The sequence below is a fragment of the Rissa tridactyla genome, chromosome 1 (assembly GCF_028500815.1).
Source record: "Rissa tridactyla isolate bRisTri1 chromosome 1, bRisTri1.patW.cur.20221130, whole genome shotgun sequence".
NCBI lineage: Eukaryota > Metazoa > Chordata > Aves > Charadriiformes > Laridae > Rissa > Rissa tridactyla.
The window spans coordinates 106,703,784-106,725,219 of NC_071466.1; the positions used below are offsets into that span (position 1 = coordinate 106,703,784).

At 40.9% G+C, this 21,436-nt stretch overlaps 1 protein-coding gene across 4 annotated transcripts in view; it reads left to right on the top strand.

Annotated features, from left to right (window-relative positions):
• Positions 1–21,436, top strand: part of APP (amyloid beta precursor protein) — a 224,378-nt gene that overhangs the window by 53,579 nt on the left and 149,363 nt on the right. For all 4 annotated transcript variants that reach the window (XM_054183121.1, XM_054183112.1, XM_054183103.1 and 1 more), the window contains exon 3: positions 20,905–21,034. In XM_054183121.1, coding sequence (XP_054039096.1) covers positions 20,905–21,034 — 130 coding nt within the window. The remainder of the gene's footprint in view (positions 1–20,904; positions 21,035–21,436) is intronic.

A 21,436-nucleotide genomic window follows, 5' to 3' on the forward strand; every position in this document is an offset into this window, starting at 1 on the left:
AGATTTTAGATTCCTCCCCACCCCCCCCCCCCCAGAGCTCTTGTGGCATCTGACTTAATGTTGAGACTGAAAATGGAGCATTGGTTTTAGGGTCCCTAAGACTATTCCAAATTGTTATGAGGCCTCAGGGTGAATCCTTGCTAGGGAAAAGTTAAGTCTCTCCTTCTCTTTAGCTAAGACAAGAACTTCTACTAGAAAGATACTATATAGTGTTTAGAAGATGCATCACAATATTTGTTAAAACATTAGCTTTGTATTTTGTAGATGCCAATAGCTATTGCATATATTAACAACCGAAAAAATAGGAAAATTACTTGTGCAGTAATGACAATACCATGTTTAAATTTTTTATTCTGTCTGGGTATGAGTGTTGAAACTTGAATATGGTTAATCTGGATATGAGAAAATATGATCTGAGACAAAATTTTTTCTTGCCAGCATAGTTTCTCTTTCTATAAATAATCATTGTAGATCAGAAAAGCACTGACTCCATGGAAATTAATGATAAGCAGGATGTCCAACTGCAGCTGTTTCAAGAAACCACACAATGTTTTGATTAGAATGTAAACCAATGCAATTTAATTTGTTTGGTTCTTATCCTAAGTCATGTGTCTCCTCGAAGAACAGTGATAATTAAGCATTGATAAAACACCTAACTTCCTCCATTCATTACTCACTCCTTCCACTTGGCCTGGGAAGACAGCTCTATCAAAGAGTTGTGGTCAATAAGCGTCGTCTTGGTAAACTCAGCTTCTGAGTTGCACATGGGAAAGTATCGGGTTTTGAGATAGTATCAAGATCCTTTAGTATTTCTTATGTTAGTTTGAGCCAATTACAGAGTTAAAAAAAAAAATGGTAAATTTGATTTTGATGAGTATTCCTTTAAACATCTGTGAAGTGTTGCAGCTAACGTTGCTTGTCCAAGTTCCCACAGAGCTTGGCAAGTCTGTATGCTCCATTTAAGAGGGGGGAAAAAAAAAATCAGAAGGGATCATCCAAGAAGCAGGAATTACATTTATGCTTCTAAACAGGGAACTTAAGGGGATTTGATAAGACTGATCTTATTAAAGCTAAACTTGTAATACCATATAAGTTTATTGTGTATACTTCTTAGTATTTTAGAGGAGATTTTCATAGAAGCTGTAATTGGGAGCTATTTCTGAGAGCACACTGGTCGATATGGTAATATGCAGTTACCTGCTGAAGTCTGGAAGATGGCTTTTAGGAGTCTGGTGCCAGTACGGATCAGAGCCGCTCCATTGAGAAGCTGTGTGATGTTTTCCTATTACTGTTTCATTACTCTACCCGAGGCATTCCATACAAGTCTGCTCTGGTTTGGAGTGACATAGCAGACTGAGAAATTTCCCATATTCAGCCAGGTTCGAAGTTCCCGAACACCCCCACTCTTGCATACTTTCAATTTCAGCATCTTGAGCTGTTGTAGCTTAAGATCTGTACAAGAACAAACAGTCTCTCCTATGAGACAGTCAGATTGTACAAGCTAATTTTAGAGTTTCTTACCAAACTAACAGGAGTGCTGCTACAGAGCGGTTTAGCAGAAGTGTTGAGCTTAAGCGGTACATGCTGTTGCAGAAAAGAGTCAGTTTTCTTCCCCTCCTCCTCCTCATTTCTGCCCTGCCAGATTTTAGCATATGTCTGATCTTGCGATGAGGAAATGCAGGGAGCTGAACTGATGCAAAGCTAACCCTCGCAAACAAACAGAGAAAAGGATGAGTTTCTCTGACCAGGCTCACAGGGGGTCAGGTGAGCTGGAGGTGAGATGGAAGGGGAGGGCATGGCATGGAGGGCATGGAGATATTTCTGAAGGCACTACATCTTTCTCTCTCCTGGTACTATGTGTTTTCACAAGAACATAGCCAGATAATACCTGAATTTCCCCAGAAAATTTTCTCTGGCAATACACATCACAAACAATTTAAATGGGGGAAAAAAAAATGGATGTTATTAGATCTAGAACACAGATGTCAAATCAAGCCTATAATGAAGAGCAGGCCACATGTTAATCAGAGATGCAAATGTGGCTCAATGATTTAATTTTGGGCAGCAGTCGGAATGTAAGTGGAGAGCAAATAAATTTAAAATACCAGAATCTGTGTAGAAAAGGAGAGAAAAGAAGGCAGGTGAAAATAAAGAAATGTGAACAAAGCTGGTATTTTTAGGCAGGATCATGACAGCAGGAAGGACAGGGGAGAATTGACAGATGAATGAAAGATTGAGAAATTTGATGTAATGCGGTGTCCTTGTAGTGGTTATCTGATCTGAAATTTATTTTTCTCGGGCCATTTGCTAAACTCTTCTTCCACAGGCCTGCCATAAGTATTTTGAGAAAAAGGATATGGACTCCATCTCAAATGTAGAGCCCAAATTGCTGCTGGTTTTGCTGTTGCTTTTGCTTATGCCAGGGTTTTGCAGCTGGAGGTGAAGGAGGAGCGGCTGCGCTCAGGAGCATCAGTGTCACATGCCATTTCCTAAGATTAGGGTTCTTTGTTGCTGTTATTTAGCAAACTAAAACCCTGTCTTAAGCATAATGCAGAAGTGGCTTTGATATTTGCAAATTTATGGGATGTATTAATTTATTAGGTTGTGTAGCCATGTCATAGAATTTCTTGCAGGAGAAGTTCTGGGCTGTCTTGTGGAGTGCTGGAGGGACAGATAGCCTGGTGGTTGTCACGGGGCTGCACCAACAAATCAGTGCAAAACTGGTCACACTGCGCTGGGAGTTTGGTACAGAGTTGTTTGAAGTGTGTGCAAATCTTTACGTTGACTTTGCTTAGATTAGTCTTTGGAGAAGGAACTTCAATCTAGTTTAATGTCACACTTTGAGTACTAAAGAAATTAAAGCTTATCTCTGAAACGGTTACCCTGCTAAACAACGGAAACTGCTAAGCCACAGAGTGCAGTAATAAAGTAGATTGCATCATAACATAATCCTGAAGGTAAGAGCATTTAAAGCTTTGATCTGCTTTTTTCGTTTCCGAAAATTTCAACAGAAGTGTAGGTGTGATTCTGCGAGGTGAGAAGTAATCTCTTTCCCAGGATGAGCCAAGGCAGTACGGAGTGTTAAGGACTTTTTTTGTTTCTTCTTTCTTCATCAGTTTGAAAAAAGTCTTGCTGTTTGGAATGGTCAAACTTGATTTATTTATTTTTTCTTCAGTCCAATTCAGTAAAGTTAGATACTGTTGGAGCAAGGGTGCCAAAGATAATTCTAAATTAAATGTATTGTTTGCCAGTCTTACTGTGAAACAAAAGTAAAAGAAGAGACATATGATAAATTATCATACTTACTTTTAATATTACAGTTCTTCCTGAATTTTGAGGAATTGGCAAATTGGAGGATCATGCAAGAACAAAAATTATTTACTTGTGTTACTGCCACCTGAATTGTGATTACCATAATGACTCCAAATGTACCCGTTTGTGCAGCAATTAATAAAAAAAAGTTTTTGTTCCGAGCTACTATTCATGATCTGTTAAATACTGTTGAAGGAAACATTTTTAATGATGAAGGGCAAGTCAGTTTGATGCCAAAGCTTGAGTTTGGTAGTACTTGTAAAATAGTACTTGAAGCCCCTTTCTTGTTATTCTTTCCTTGATGTCTTTGCTGGGCTTTCCTACACGGAATGTTCTGTTCTTGAGGTGCTTTGAGCTTGTTTAGTTGTATGCAGCCATAAAAATTGCATGCTAATTAGTTGCCTCAAGCAACTGGTTAATTGGGGAATTGTTACACAGTGAACAAGGAGATATGATAGTAGACTCTGGTGGACTCCATCAACACCTTTTGTCTGTTGGTGTGCCCAGCATGTGGTGTCATCTTCTGGGAATTCATAGTTTCTGTCGTCTTAGCTTCAAAATTGAAAATGTTAATCTGCATCATGCTAAAGCCATTTTTGTTTTCTGCCAATGGTAAAGTAACTGAGGGTTTTCATATACTGTTTCCTCTTTGAAAGGTATTTGTGTATCTGCCGGTAGGGCTCTGTTGGAGGAACCCGCTCTTCATGTGTGCAAAAAGCACTCTTGTCCAGCATGGGAACAACTGAATGCTCAGGCAGGAAGGGGACTGATGCTACACATCAGACCGGCTCTCTCAATTGGCTTTTTTAAAGAGTCTTCAACCAGGGTCGCACTTTCTTTGCTGATTTTTAATGTTGCCATATTATTAGCCTAGCATATTTTAAAAATAACAATCAGCAAGACAGGAAACCAGCATGAGAGTGCCAGCAGTCAGGAATGGCTGAATTTGCAGTCTGAAGCCTAAGTCTTGTAACACAGTAGGCCATTTTCTATGGTCATACCTTTATATGTCTTTGGAGATCATGTCTCAGTGAGAACGGGGTGCAAGCTTCAACAGAAATGAAATCCTGTTGCAAACCTCATTGTTTTACTCTTCAAGAGCAAAATGCTCTACAAGGTTGAGAGGTGTGTGAAGTTCAGAAATGTCTGTGGGGTGGAGTTGATGCTAAGCTTTTAAAAATTATAGAAGTATTTACCTACTCCCCTCCCTGTATTTGGAGATGGTAGAAACCACTTCTGTATCATGTTTTGAGACCATCTTACTGAACTAGCGTGGTTCATATTTCAAGTGACAGAGCACTTAACACAGAGCACGAGTTAGAGCTTGGCAAGTTACCGGCTTTCTCTGGTCAACTTTGTGGCCAAAGGAGGGCCATGAAGATGATGAGAGGGCAGGAGCACCTCTCCTCTGAAGTCAGGCTGAGAGAGTTGGGGTTGTTCGGCCTGGAGAAGAGAAGGCTTCAGGGAGACCTTATAGCGGCCTTCCAGTGCCTGAAGGGGCCTACAGGAAGGATGGGGAGGGACTTTTTATTAGGGAATGTAGCAATAGGACGAGGAGTAACGGTTTTAGGCTGAGAGAGGGGAGATTTAGATTAAATACTAGGAAGAAACTCTTTACTGTGAGGGTGGTGAGGCACTGGAACAGGTTGCCCAGGGAGGTTGTGGCTGCCCCATCCCTGGAGGTGTTCAAGGCCAGGCTGGATGGGGCTTTGAGCAGCCTGGTCTGGTGGGAGGTGTCCCTGCCCATGGCAGCGGGGTTGGAGCTGGATGATCTTTAAGATCCCTTCCAACTCTAACCATTCTATGAAGTAGCTGTGTCATGCTGTCAGCAACCTGTTAACATTGTTACTCATATTAAGTAAACGTTTTTTCCTTTCATGTTGAAAGCCTGATTCAGGCAGCATGTGGACTGAGAGTGTGTGTTGATAGTTGTCCTTCTGACCCCGTGACAGTATCTGGCTGAGATGGGTGCTCTTTGCTCTTAACCTGGGTGTTCGCCTGTTGACTGAGCAGGTTGGGAGATCTGCTGGTGAGATGCATGGTGCAGAGGGGCAGGTGCATGGGCATGTTCCAGCTGCGCAGTGTTTTGGACTGGAAAGGAGATGCAGGATTACAGTCCTCCTTACTCTGTCCTTTAAAATTCAGGATCAACACATCTCGGAAGATTCATAATCAGCTTGGACTTTTAAAGTTTATTCTAACACTTCCTTTGCTCATCATGCCTTTGAGCACTTGGAAATGCACATCCTGTTTCTGTTTGAGAATAAGGTCTTACATATATTGGTGTGGAAGTTTTGTTGGATATGATCGGACATAATGTTATTCCACAACAGTGTTGTTCTCTAGGGATTAAAATTACTGTCGTCAATTGAGTCATAGGGAGCAATTTGAAGTGCTTCTGGTTTCTCCATTTGGCAACCATCCTAATCCTCTTGAGATTGTCCTTTTGTAAGAGATGGGGGAAAAAAAAAGCGCTTTTCATTTTTCTGGCTTTCTTTGAGCTGGTGGATTCAATCTTTCTGTTAGAGAAGTCGGTGTCAGGGTTCCCATTGACTTCAGTGGAGCATGCAGTACAAGGCCTCAAAATAATGTTTTGCCATCTGTGTGGGAACAGACTGCAGGAGGAAGAAGGCTGGCAAGAAAATGTTTAGCTTCTTTTTCGGTGGGGGATGGAGCACTAAGACAATTTGTTCTTTGGTTTGCATGCTTTTGAGCTGCTTCTGTTAAATGTACAGATGCCTATAGACAGCCCAATGGCTGGGAACTGCGTGCACGTCTGGATTTGCTGCTTATATACCAATTTAGGAGCACCTTCTGTCAGAACCTTTCTCCTCCTCATGTCTGCAAGGTTCAATAGCCAGCTCTGCAGCAATGTTTGTTAGCTGTAAGAGGGGAAAAAATTGCTCAGAAGCTTTGGCCCCAAACCTCTCATGTGCTTTGAGAACGACTTGGAGCCTGTGAGTAGCGGGGCTTGCTGCGGCTGTGCTATGGTGGAGCGTGGGGCTGAGGGGCCATGAGCTCCACCTCGTGTGTTCTCACTGATGGGAAATAAAGCAAGCCAGGTGGGTCTGCTGCAGTAATGCAGCAACAGAGACGGATTTTCTGCTGCGTGGGTTTCACTCTGAAAAAACAGTAATAAGATATTACGATTTTACTAAAAAAAGAGTGTACGTAGAGTGTCAGGCAGCTGAATTGCCCTGGGGGACACTGCATGTTTCAGACCCATGGCTAACTCAGTCCGCTACAGGTGGGGGGTGTGTGTGTGTGCAGCCCAGCAGACGTGGAAGTCTGTTGTAGAAAAAGGATGGTAGCGCCCTTCGCTTTATGGTGAAGGCACAGATGATGATGGCCACTTCACTACTTGCTTTGCTTTCAAACTGGCAGTCGCCCATGGACTCCAGGGCACAGCTTCATCTGAGGGATAGTTTGCTGAAAGCCCTTGTTCTCAAAAGGGAAGATGGGTGGGAGGTCCTCCTGTTAAATACCCACATGGGCATCATTCTCAGCCTCAGGATGATGGCTTCTTTTAGCAGCTACAATACTTAGCAGAAAATTGGGATTAGTTGGGTTTTCAGTCCAATTTAGCAACTGGAAATGAAGGCGCCAACAAGTTTACTAAAATAAGCCAGAATTTTTACATCTTTCTTGGACAAATTTCCAAGCTTTGTTGCAAAGACATCTGCAGGGGACAGTCATTACAGACCTCTCTGTACCCTTCTTCTCTTCTCCTGTCACCCTGGGTACTTGAAATGTCATGAAGCAGAATTAGTGAAACAGTAAGTGCAATTTATGAGTAAAAATGAATTCTAAGAGATCTAGGAGCCATAATACTTTTAATAGTTAATGAAGATTTCTTAATATCCTATTGGACATTAGCTTTCAGTAATGCTTTGTGAGTGTTATCAAAGACATGAGCAGTAAATCCTGTTCAGTGTAAAGCAGAATTTGCACCACGTATGTATGAGCTGCTTCCTCAGCAGATTTCCTTCTTTGTGTGACCTGCTGAGACCTCCATTGCCTGGTGCTTGCACTGCCCTTTATTGGCATTTCCCCCCTCCCCCCCGCACCCTCTTTTTTCCCAGCATGGAAATATGAAGCAAATTTCTGCAGAAGTCTCAGCGATGTTTATAATGCATCATTTTATTCTTCTTTTATAAAGTTCTTCATTACTTTGGAAAAGAATTGTGAAAATGCATTCAACTTTTTCATATAGTTTCTTGTTTGAAAAACCGAACACTTCCTTGGGTTATTGGTTTTGTTTTGTTTTTCTGTTTTCCCTGACTCAAAAGAAGCTGGTTATGTGGGAGTTCACAAAAGACAGCAGTAATTAAAGGGGAGGGGAGGATGAGGAAAGAAGAGTTAAAAAAAAAAAAAAAAAGGCTGAAAAAAAATGTGTCTTTGAAAATATCCTTACTTCAAAGCTGAATACATGAAGCAAGTGAAAGTGTTATGGAAGTTTTCTGGTCTCCTTAAGTGTAGTGTCCAAATTCCTGAAATGTTTCTAATAGTTTGCTTCTCAGTAAATTTGTTTAATGGTTGCAGGAGGCATATCTTTGTACAAACATTTGTATCATAAGGATTTTTCTACATTTGAAAATTATTTCAGATTAACGTATAATGCAAGTTTAAAATGAAATCATGAATAAGTCCATGTGAATCAGGCTGAAGTACGCTTGTTCAGTTTATTCAACTTTCAGACTGCAGTACTGGAATTTATTGTCTGTGATTTGGAGCATTGTTATTTCCCCTATTTGAAACACTGACCCATGTGAAACGTAAAAAACTAAATGAACTTCTGTCTTGGTAGCAGCTCCAAATTGCAGTTCCCTTGAACAGGTAGGGCTTCAGAAAATGCTTAGTGACAGTTTCTATAGATGTGTCTTGATGGTGAACTTCAGTTACTCTGAGATATAGTTAATATTGGTAACAGAAGTAAGGAATGCCTGATTTATCATCACTCAGGTATTCTCCAGATTACTATCCTAAGAGAGCAATTTGCAGGCAGAATAACTATATCCGTGTGAGACAGTGGTGAAGCAGTTCTGATTACTTTGGACCAGATGTTATGAGAAAGACTGAACTTGAAGAAAAACACAAATTTATAAATATTTGTGAAGAAGGATGTGATTTCTTTAGGAAGGAAACTTCTATTTTATACTGACACTAAATATTCTGTGTTTTTATTTTAAAGCTGTAGTCTGTATAATGTATATCTCATGCATAAGAACAAGAATTATTAAAAAAAATATTACTGCTTGATTTAAAAGAAAAAAAAAGCGTCATTCTAGAGCTACTCTAGTAATTTCCATAGATGTCCTGTTTCAAAGGACCGACCACCATGGAAATACAAAACACTGAATGTACATTCCTGTGCCATTCACTAACAAGAAATGTTACTGATCTGAATGTTTTCTGCAGATGTGCAAAGTTATAGCTTTGTTCCTCATATTCAACTTTTGGTTTTTTTTTTTCTTTTTTAAGGTCACATTGTATCTTAGAACATCAGGTAGTCTGTTTCTAACTTACAGATTTACCAGACTTTTTCTGTATTCCCTTCACTACAGGACTAAACCAGGCATGGTTTTCTCGTATTCTGGATGGTGGAGTACGAGCACCGTTTCAGAATACGGCCTTACATTACCACTTCACATTCTTGGTACTAGAGCCTGAAGTTGATTTCATGAAAAGGGAAATCACAGCCGCGTTTGTGTCTCAGGGCATGCATACAACTGAATCTAGGCTCTTAGATTAATAAATTACCCTTTGGCTAGTTCCGCAGTAAACTCAAGAATGCATAAATTAATTAGATTATTAAAAATGAGTTCCCAGGCCTGTTACTTTGTGACAGTTCTTCCATGGCCTGAGGACAACATAAAGTAGGTCACTTCATAAGCAGTGGAACTTGGAAATAATTGAATAGAGAACAATTATATTTTTTCAAGTATTTTTTTGTAGATTTTATGCTACTGCTTAAGTCTGTTTTGTATTGTGATCTACTCAACAAACTCACAGTCACATATGTTCCCATTTGACAGAGGTGGGAGATTTCTTTAGGTGAAGCTTGTGAAACTTCAGGTAGGTAATTTGATGATTTAAAATGTGTATTATAGCCTGTTTATATTGATGACTTCTCTCAAAACCTGAGGAAAAGGAATTTGTAACTTTACACGTGTAGTAATTTTCACAAAGCTATTAAACTGCTAAATTTCATGCCTTCAAAACGGTACCCCATCTTTGGGCAGAAATTGCTGGCAGAAGATCTGATTCTTTCCCTGCCAGACCTTTTCGAAACGTATCATGCTTGAGATGAAACACAGTATTTCATAATGATGATAATACAACAAAAAGAAAGGTCAGGTTTTGTTGTTTGGGGTTTGTTTTGTTTTGTTCTTTTTCTTTAAATATTTGCTTTTTTTAAAAAAATAGTGCTACTAAGGACTGCTCCTGAGGATCCAGGGCAGAGGCTGAGCCTTTATTGCAGTCCCTTGGATGCTGGTACTGTAGCCAACACAGTTTCGTTTGAACACCCTCATTGTATATTAGTTGTCTTACACAGATCACTGATATATCATATATTGATGTGATCAAGGAAGGAGTGGCTGCCAGGAGAGGACTATGCCTCACCTTCCTTCCGCGGATATGTGCTGTCAGAGGGATAGCAGCCTGCGGGAGAATATGGAAAACCAGACGCAGGCTCTCCAGCTGCTTACACTGTCGCACCTTCCTTGATATGGTGACACAGTGCTTCAGGCAACCTTTAAAGAGGGAACGGGATGGACGAAATGTTCTATCATGCCTAAAGGAGGACTTTTTTTTCCTTTCCTTTTCTTTCTTTCTCTCTCTTTTTTTTTTTTTTTAACTACTTCTGTTTCTGACTGTCTATTTTTCTCCCTCTTGGGAGAACAGCAGTCCTTATCCTTTATATGCGATATGTTACTTTGAGATAATAATATCCTGTTAATTTGATTAGGATGTTATTCTGTCTCACTGCTGTAATACTTAACCATATTCCTGCAGAAATTCAATTAGAAAAAAACACACAAACAAACAAAAAAAGCAAAGAAAAAAACCCGTGCCAACAAAGCAACCCTAAAACCAAAACTACTTCTGGTGGTGCTGTAGAGTAACAGGCAGATGTGGTCTCATCTTCTGTGTTTGTACTTGAGCAGAGTAAAAATGCGAACGGGCTTATGGTGGCATGGCAAAGCAGACTTTGCTGTCTCTCTGTGGATAAAAATTTCTGCCTACAGTGAAATAGAAGTGCTTGTTGCATTTAAACTGGTAAGCGCTTAAGGTGGACAGGGAAGCAGCTTAGAAGAGACCATAAGTTCAACACTGTTCACTCTGAGGTTTTACAGTATGAGCAGCTGGATATCCTCTGTAATTAGACAAGAGAGACCTTAGAGACCTGATGTGGTAAACAGAATTTGCCTGGCAGGGCTAAGATTTTTGGTTTGGTTTTCTTATTGCATACAAACATATTTGCATTACAAAATCAAGGACTTAAAAGGCAGTGAGGAGAATGTGGTTGACCATGCAGCCTTATTTTCTGCATACGTAGGCTTCTGCCTTCCCGGTGCGCAGAGGGAAGCACACAGAGAGAGACAGTGTGCGAGCGCTCAGTTAAGTCTGTGTTAATGCACAGAGCCCTGTGTGCGAATTAGGGTTGAGCAGGCTACCTCATGTCTGGCACTTTTTCTCATTGCTTTAATTGCAAGGTAACTGGCAGTCTGCCGTGAAATTCCAGATAAAAAGCACATTAGGAGTTTTTTTAAGAGAAGAGATTGTAGGCATATGAAGCTTTTTGTGGGGGAACCAACCTAATCGGCCACTGTACTAAAACCAGCTCGTGTTTCTACCACTCTCAAGACCAAAAGCACTTGGGATACTGTACCAGGATTTTCTATATACCCTATTCACATAGAAAAGCAGTGAGTGCATGTTCACATGACCAGGAGTGAAAATGCAGCAACATCTTGATCTCTTCTCCCTCTCTGCCTCCATCTCCTCCCCCCATCTGTGGACAGTGCCTAGAAGGTTCATTATCTCCTCACGCACACCTGCGTTTTTTGTTTGTTTTTTCTTTTCCATAGGATAGAGTCAGTAATGAAGAAAACTAGTCTGAGTGTTGAAATGTATGCTGGCTTTGTGTGCTTGGAGGAAAAAGTGAAGAGGTTTAAAAGATGCATAGGAGAAGAGGACAGAGCATTTGCCTCAGCACGGGGCTTAAGAGTCGCAGGGTGGGCAGACAGTTTGGAAACAGGAATTAATAGGATGCCAGGATGAGTGGATTGGAGAGGCAAGAGTTGGTGTGAAAGGAGTGGGAATAGTGGGTGGGTTTCATGGCAGGAAACTCTTGAACAGCAGCTTTGTGTGTAATAGTGAAGCAGCTGAGACGTGGTAAGGGAGGAGGATGATTTGTCAGATGGGCCCTAAGAAATAGTTTTGAGAGCAATATGTGAAACTCCTAGATGAGGCTGAGGGCTGACCCAGATAGCTAGTGAGGCCGCAGACATTAAAAACTGAAGGATGTTATGGATGGATGATAGGTGATGTGTCCGAAGATAGGAAGTATTCTCTTTGGAAACTTGTCCTCAGGGTTGAATTTAAAAAAAAAAAAAAAAATAAAAATTCTCTGGCTACTTTGGGAGACACTCAGCCTGGGATTAATTATTTGCTCTAAGTAATAGGATGTGGCTTTGCTTTTAAGGATTAACTACTTTTCTTTTAAACTGCAGGGTTAAAAGGGTGCTCTCTTCCCGAGTGACATCTGGGAATTAGTGCAAATACCCGAGATGTTATGCTGATTAAGTTGCAGAAGCAGATACCTGGGACTTGCGGTACGGGGCAGAGCTGTTCCTTCTTGTCACCTTGCTCTTTCTCAGGTTGGCCAATGACAGCGAATTTGGAAAGTGCTCCAATGTAGCTGGTGCTGGGTTTGACTTCCCCTTCATAATTCTCTTTGAGCAAGTGAAAGAGTTGCTTGGGTTACAGAGAATGGCGGGAAAAGCTGGGCTGCTAGCTAGCCCTGCAGCTTTGCTTCTGTGTGTAGAAGTGCCTGCGTGGTTGAGAAAGCCAGGGGTGAGCGGCTGAGCTTGGTCAGGCATGGCAGGACATAGCTGAAGCAGCAGAGACGTAGCAGAGAAGGAAATGTGCTTCTGTTGACCAGGGGAGTGTCTGAACTGGACTGGAGGGGTGATGGCTCCCGGCCTGGGGCTGCCACGGGGAGAGCTGCGGGCCTGCGTTAGGCAACACTGGCCGTGTAAACACACAAGTGCCCTGGTATTTGCAGCGCTAGGTGAAACGCAACTGTGTTTTACTTTTACTTGGTAATGAGGAGAGCCCAGTTCATATTTCATAACTTTCTCCGAGGATGGGTTAGCCAGAAGGAGAGCAGTGCTATTCCTGCATAATAACTCAGAGGAAAAGTAGAAGAGACTAGGATGTGGTGGCTGGGAGATGAGCCAGCGTGGCCATATATGGTTCATCTCTTGTGAAACACAGCAGCTGCCGCCTGCAGATTTTGGACCTCAGGGGCTCTCCGGAGTAGTCAACTTGACCACACATAGCGTGGTTTTTGTGTTGGCTTGTCAATCTTTCTAAAGTTTGCACGGCTTCTGTTCTCCGCCTCGCTTGTCGATTCGGTACAGGGCTTGTACCCATGCCTCTAACAACTGTGTCCATGCAAGAGGACTGCGGAGCTGACGTACCAGAAGTTTACTGTGCTTTACGGTGACAGGGAGTGTTGTTTCACCTGGTAAAGCCTACACGTCTAGTCAAGAGTTACTGCTAGGGCAGATGCACACAAAGCAAGGGGTAAAAATCATAACTTGGGCCAGCATTTGCTGAAGAAACAGGCAAAAAATTAGGGCAGCTGGTTGAAGTGAGTGGGCGTGTAAAGGTAATAAGCATCCATAGTTGCATGTGTTAAGTGTGTGCAATTTGATGTCTTTTTTTTCCCCCCCTATATTTGTAAATAAGAGAGTTCAAGGGACAGTCTTCCTACAAAAGTTTTGACGCTCTTTTTTTTTTTTTTTTTTTTTTCACGGAGGTTTTTAGCTTGACACGTTTTTAGACTAGGCTACGTGATTTTGCAGCAGAAAGTAAACCAAATAACCTGACTCTCAAAAACTCATGCTTCCCAAGTCCTGATTCTGAGTTTGGATATTAATCGATGAAGATTCAAAATTACCTTATACTAAGATCCTCTATAACAATGTAGAAAAGTAGTTGTAAAAACCACTAATAAACTAGAATATTTTGACATGAGACATAACTTGAATCTGCCTGTTTTGCAGATACAGATGGCAAGATTGAGAACGGGGTATCTTGTTTAGGGTTGGCTGTGCTTGTGTCATTGCTGCTCTTGTGATGCTGCTGCTGCAGCTGATCTGGGACAGCTGGGACTCTGTGGCATCGCTGCTTCTGAAGTCATAGATTGGAAAGCTTGCAGAGATACTGTACATGGACACACAGACATAATTATTGTGGACTTCCTCTGCATGGACATACCAAACTCTTGAAAAATGAGTGTAGCGTGTCTGCTTGTTACTGCTCTTCACTAACGTATCTATGCAAAATAATGGGAAGCAGCTGATCTTTTGTGTCTGTGGTTTTATTGTGTAGGTTGCTTTCCGCCCTTTGACAGGAAAATCTTCAAAAGGATTTTATTTATTAATTTATTTAAAGATGTACTGTAGAAAGGAATAGAACTAGCTTTGATCCAACATAATTTGTTAATCTGGAACTGAAGATTTTTTTTTCATAGTTGAAGCATTGTTTAGCTATCCTTCCGATTTGCTGCCAAAGGATGTTTTCCACAAGCAATTTTAAGACCACAGTCTTCCTAAATACTGGTTATTAAATGTGTGTATTTTTATGCTTTCAGTAACTGTTTGCAGACTACTTCATTGAAGTGATAAAAAAATTTCTATGTCCATTTAAAGCAGAGTCAAATAGTTACCTGTGTCCCATTTGTGATTTTTGTTTACAATTTTAAAAAGCAAATCGTCTAATAATTTCTGTGAACAGTTCTCAATGTTAAAGTAACATTGATATTATAAGTATAAAATATTCAAGTTACAAAGTTGCATGGTCCAGTTGGAAGGAAACTTTTCCACAGACCAACTTGTTTGGTTGGTTTTTTTCCTTTTTGGGGGGAAGGCGGGGGAGGAGAGCAGGCAGGGGAGAGTCTGGATGTAATCAAACTGTATCCTAGCTTGAGTTATCTTCCCCTTTTTTTCAGTAAATCAAAGCATTAAAATGATTCAAGTTGCAATAATAATAATAAAGATGCAACTTCTAAAACCACCCGACTTTTCATTCAGACTGTTTACAGCAGTGATTTCTTCTCCATCTCTTACCTGTATGAATATTCCTTTCTAGCATTTCTATGGTCGATCTTGCTTTTAGTTTTTAATATATGTACTGTCACTGACTGCCTGAGACAGATTTCAAGCAGAATGCCAGCTCATAAATACTTGCCAGGTCTGGGGTGCATTATCACCAGTTCTTCAGTGGCATGTTGCAGAGAGACTGGACAATGTGCTTTCGGAGGTCTGAGCAGCCTTTTCGCACTGTGAGAGTAGAGTAGAGCATTACTTTTTAATTCATGCTGGCTTCAAAGTCTTGCTGTGCCAGGTGCTGAAGCTTAGGGTAGAAGGAAGATCTAGAAACCAAATGTGCGATCTAATTTAACCCAAGATATCATGAGTAGGTACAGCAAACAACTAAAGGATTAAGGAAAAAGAATAGAAGGAAATGATGGTATGAAAATGTGTCCACTTCAGATTGATAGTGTTTGGTGGCACTAATACACATCTCTGATTTGGAATAGTCAGAATTCAAACTGATACGGGGTGCACTTTGGAGGAAAATACTAAGGTGTTTAAATGAAAAAATGGCAATTGATTACGTGTTAATTTTGCACCTTAATTTTAAACAATATACTTTTTGCCTCTTGCCCAAGTCGCTGCCATTCCAAATTGTTGATGAAGATGCAGGCTGATTATGCTTTACATTCTTTAGTCTAAGATACTGTTTATTTTTTCTTTTATTTTTTTTAATTTATATTAAAGTGTAACACCACCCTGTATTTTACAAGGTGTGTGTACATTTGCGGATGTGCAAGTGTGTATTCCATTTAATGGTTTCCGTGGATAGAGCATACTCAGACCATTTGTTACTCTGAAATAACCGTGTTCCCTATGATGATTCTGATTTTGGAATATACAGGAAAAGATCCTCCCTTCAAGTTCAAACAGCAGTAAGAATGAATCTGTACCACTAATTCTAATCCATGTACATTATGATATTACTTCAAGATTTATATATACTTATTTCTATTGTTGCTGTTATTTTAATTGTGTAATAGAAAGTGCAGAAGTAAATTGACATAGCTCCACTAACCTTGTAAACCTTTCAAAAATTTATTTGAAAATATGATAAAAGAAGCAATATTCTGAACGATCTTGAGTTACTGTAGAAGATGAGGGGCATAATGAATAATATCAAGAGGTGAAATACAATGCTTTTAAATGTAAACGTCTTTTAGCATCAGAGATGACTGTCTCGTAATGACTATGCTCAAATTTTACTTCAAGATTGCACCAAAAAAAATTTTTTTTTTTATACTGCTGAGCATGTATGAGTGGGTGGAGAAGCTTATTTATATAATCATATATCAGGGATTGATTTTAATAATAATTTAAAAAAAGGGATTGATCTTAGATATTTCAGTTACATTTTAATGCTGGTATTTGAGCACTAGCAATAGTTAAACACAGTGACTGTGGAATCTCCATCTTTGAGATATTCAGAAGCCATCTGGACACAGTCCTGGGCAACCAGCTCTGGATGGCCCTGCTTGAGCAGGGGAGTTGGGCCAGGTGACCTCCAGGAGTCCCTTCCAACCTCAACCAGTCTGTGATTCTGCGTGGATGGGGGCGATCATCAAAGATGGCTATCATCATTCATAGGACATGCTTCCCAGTAGCATTGCAGTGGCTGAGTAGGAGTATCCTTGTTAGGTAGGCATTTCCCCGACAGAGAAACCTCTAGTAGTGGGTAGGCTGCTTGGAGAAACACCCTCGGGGTCACAGTTGTTCAGCCTCAGCACTCAGCCCCTCACTCTCTTTAGCTACGTATGTGATAAATTAAGACATTCTCTAATCTTAAATTTCTGAAGGCATTTGTAAAACTGCAGCCGGGCTTGGCCATACTGAATGAGCTATTCCTGGAGCCAAGTACTTCCTCTGCACAGGATACGTGTTCTCATCATTGCTCTTTGGTTCTTCTTTGGACATCTTCCAATTCATCCAAGTCCTCCCGAACGCTGACCCTGCTGCTGGGCCTGGTCTTCCATGAAGGGCCTCTCCTCCCTGTGTGCCCAGGAGCCGTGCCTCCCTTCTACCTTCAGCATACTGTCAGGAAGTCGCCTTCACTGGTGGCTGGCATCTGCTGCCCTTCCTCAAATGGTCTCCCTGCCCTGGCATTCCCTGTGTGTGAAGGGCCTGGGGACCCATCCGCTTGCACCCACCATGCCCAAAGGCCTCTCGGCTGGTCTCCTTCCTTCTCAGGGGCGGTGGTGGTGGCTGCCCATCCACTTAATTGCTTTAATCATTTTCTCTGCCTCCCAACTTCATATCTTTTTGGTTTTTTCTGGATTTGTTTCAAAATAATCCTGAGTATCCGGTTAGATAACATGTATTTGAGGAGGATGTTGTAGCGCTGTCACCACCTTTGTATGTAGACAGATCAAAACGTGCATTCTTTTCTTTCATTAAGCACATGTACATTTTAATTCAAAATCCATGTGTCATCAGACTTGGTAAACAAGATTACATTCTGAGTACCCTGACAGCAGAGACTTCTGACATTTTTGTTTCTGAAACCTAATAATGAAAGCGGAAGTAAGTTAAGATCTATCAGTGGCTTTTGTTGCCAGCTAAAATTTTTAGATTATGTCGACTTCTGTTTCTTTCACCACTTCTTTTAAAATTAAAGGAATCACTCGGCAACAAGTTACAACGATGCTGGAAGTTTGGATCTCCTGTAACTTTCTAGAGCTGCTCACTCTGACTGTAGAAGGAGCAGTGGCTCATTAGGGACACTATAAATAAATACAAGGCTCATTTTTCTGTGCCACTAAGTAGGTCCCACTTCAATTCAGAGCAAATACCTTATGTAAGTCTGGTGAGGGGAACTTTCCTCAGCGCATACGCGTTGCTGGCGTTAACCTATTGATAATGAAATTCCAAGCCTGTTTTCTCTTGTAACGGGTGGACGGAACTTTGTGTGAGCTGTCAAAGGAAATTAGGAATTTAGTAACTGATGTAGAAACAGAAGAGGAGGCTTTTTGTATTTCTTTGTTCTTGTGTGCTTTTGATGAATACTGTTAACTACTTAGAATTTGGTACACTGTACTAACCAGAACTCAATATGGTGGTTTTGGGAAATAGCAAAAATAAAAATAATATATTCATTTCTTTCCCCTGTAATCTTATGTTTCAGCAAGTTTCTACAGTAATATTTCACTCTTGCTCATTAGAAATTCACCTCAGGAAAGCAAGTAAGCGTGTCTGTCTGCTCATGGATCAGAATCCTATTTTCTGTCATTTTAAAGCTATGTACATGTTCCTGCTGATGCATAAATTGCTTTGAGGTGTTTTTTTTTTCTTAAGTTCCTTTTCTAACATTCCAGTCAAACCATTGTGAAATTCTTTTTTATTTGTCTTCATTTAAGGCGTTTACTTCCTCTTACGTGACAAGTGACACTTAACCCTGAGGAATGTTAAAATGTCCCCGATGAGAATGTGTTGGTGACACGGTGATAAATCAAGCACATGGTATATGATGGCATCCAGTATTACGTGATCGTGGGCTGTAAATTACTCAGATGTGATGTCTGTGGACGTATGAGCTTGGAAGAGTGCAGTATGACAATGCTAAAGGCAGTGTCCAAAGAAAATCACGTCTTTCTCGTGCATCTTGCTCGTTAGCTCTTGAGGCAGCTGTGGTGCCTTGCCGTGTAAGATTTACACGGCATCTGAGGTGTGAAATTTCCTGCCACGGTGACATCCTAATCTATTTTGGCAGTGCTGTGACAAGAGTCCAGAGCGTGAGCATGTGCAGACCTGTTTGGTGGAACTGAAGGGACCCAAGGGAAAAGATAAAGAGGTTGAAGAGGAAAGGGGAGCATTCCTTGAATTTGCAACCTTGCTGTTTCAGTTCAGAGTTCAGTATTTGAAGCACTGATGAGCAGGGGGAGCAGCAAGTTCCTCTGGAGCCGCTTTCTGCGAGTAGTGTAAAAATGGTGGTATATTTGTAATGTGGATGATGACCATCAGCTGTGGTCACCTGCTGACAGGAAGAACAAAGCAAAGCTACAATCTTCTGAGTGCAGGAAACTTTCACTCGTAAGTTTTCAGTTCTACTCTGTGGGCTTTCTTGAAGTGAACTGTGTCTCGTGTGCTGGGTTAACAGAGAAGGTTGCATCTGAAGCCTCTGCACAGGCTTTAACCATCCCTTGTAGTAAGCTGAGGGTGTTGCCAAAGCTGGCAAAAACATACCAGGTGGCTTCTGTGAAGTGCTTAGGCAAAGCAAGAGGTATCTGATTAGAGAATGCTGTTTTGTAATAGAAGGCAAGGTTAATGTTTAATCTTTTTAGCATAAAGTGCATTGTTTAAGTAGTGTTTCTCTCTGTAGCCATTTCCTCGACATTGTTATTGTACCTTGTTTTGTGCACTCGGCTGTTAATATAGCTCGATTTTACAATTTATACTAGCCCCTTCCTGTCTCTCGATGAAAGCAAGAAGTTTTTTCCAAGTATTTCCAATCATGCTTTGACTACTTTTCTGTTGTTACCATGCCTGTGGACCAGGCCACATTCATTCAAAGACTACTGATCTTGAATCTGAAAAGGCTGTACTCTCATTTGGTAGTGTCTTTTAAAGTTTGAAACTTTCACTTGAGCTGCAGTTAAATAGCCGGCTTGCTTCATTTTTGCCATGGTTACATTTTAAACCTTTGGTAGGGGAGCGGCAGGAGCCACTAGCCCGCTGGGATGCTGTGAGCCTGGCGGGAGATACATGATTGAGATGCATCCTTTTTCCTTGGGGCAGGGCTGTTGAGGTTCTTTCACATCAGTTTTCCAGGAATTGGTTTTGGACTCCCAGAATTCACCCCGTCTTTACCCAGCTCTCTCTCATTGGGATTATATTCCTTTTCTGCAGGGTGGTTTTTTTGGCCATCTCCAATTACTTATTTTTCCACGGGCTTCTTACGATTTCTGTTTTTCTTTTCCACTGGTAGGTATGAGTAGACTGTAGTTTTCAGTTCACCTAAATTCTCACATCTGACATACTCGGAAATTGGTAAGGATTGCTTGAGGAAAGGCAAAGGAAAACTAGTCTCTTCTGAGTTTGATGTTAAGGCTGATAGGTTGCTGATTTGGAAAATCAGAAGGGAGAGCCATAGGCTGTGCTAGCAACTGGTGTGGTGCAATGAGAGTTGGGAGTGTGGAGTGAAGCAGCTGCGACTGAGCATCTGTGCTGGATGCACTTTGCAGGCTTTGCTTTGGTTGGCTCTAGCCTGGTAGCATAGACTAACCACCCGTTAGGTGTGCTCCAGGAGCACAATATTCTTGTTTTAAGTGTTATCCATAAGGAATGCAGTTTGCGTGCACTCAGATCCCTCCACAGCATGAACCGCAGCATAGTGTGAGGTAATGTGCTCCCAACGACCCGAAACGTGCATGTAGATGAACTGGTAGAAGGTGACTGGGAAGTAGGTCCGCACAAAAGATGAGTGGCAGAGACCTGCCCTTGGCAGAAGAGACCAGATGAGCTATTACTGACAGTAAAATTAAAAAAGAGAGGTGGGATAAAGGGAATGAAGGAGATAAAAAGCCAAATATGTAGCTTGATGGAAGTTGTAGCTTGCCAATAAATTAGTCATCCAGTTTGCTGGTGGCATGGTTATGCGTGTAGAAGTGTATTGCAGTATTAAGAGCAGATAGTATTTTGATCTTGGCAATTTAGGGAAGTTGGAAATAAGTTTATATTGGTGATGTAAACCTAAATATGAATAACTGATTCATCAGACTGTTGAATGCAGACTGCAGTGGGAAAGAGTTACGATGTTTGTTAAAATGATTGAGATAAACATAAAGGCATGCTGTTAATTTTAGATGTATGGAGATTAGGCCCAGTATATGGAGTTTTACAAGGACAGCGATAACTTAGACATGGAGGAGAGGGTATTTTAGTCAACTGTGAAATACCTGTCTAGGGGATCTTTAGCTTAAGCAGGTATAACTGGACAAGTAATATTTTGACAGCCAGCTGTTACTGCCATCATATTGAGCTGGCAGCCACACATTTTTACCAATGAACAAACACACCAGCTTTCCAGGTAAGTCCACATACTCATACCATAAAGTAAATTGAAATATATTATACAGCAGAAAAGGGAGAAGATAGGAAAGTGAGTATTGTGTTGTGATATCCGTGTTACAAATACGTGTAACTATATTGCGTGAGCCATAGTGCATACTTGTGATAACATTTGTCTTGTTTATATTTTCAATGCTAGGTTTACCCTGAATTACAAATCACCAATGTTGTTGAAGCCAACCAGCCAGTTACGATCCAGAACTGGTGCAAGAGGGGATGGAAGCAGTGCAACGGTCACCCACACATTGTGGTTCCCTACAGGTGTTTGGGTGAGTGATAGTTTTTCTAGTCTGTTTTTTCCTGCTCTTTGTTTTTTCAGTCTCTTCATGAAAAATGTAGTCTACATAACTATCTTTTATATCTCTGTATTATTATCTTCTGTGAGTTGGGTTTTGTCCAATTGCTCAGTCCTTTGGAACTATGTTAGCTACAGAGAAAATACTCCTGCTCTTACTGACACTATTTTAATGAGTGACTGCAAATCAGGCTTCTGCGTAATCCCCTAACTTTTGTTGTTATCTGTCCTCTCCCCTCTTTTCCTCCCATATAGACATGTGTGTGTGCGCCCAGTTTAGAGGTTTTTTTGCTTATAAGCTATCCGTCTTTTCCCTAAATAAACATTTTTTTCCCCATTATTTTTTTTAATAGCTAATATTTGGTCTCTTACTGTG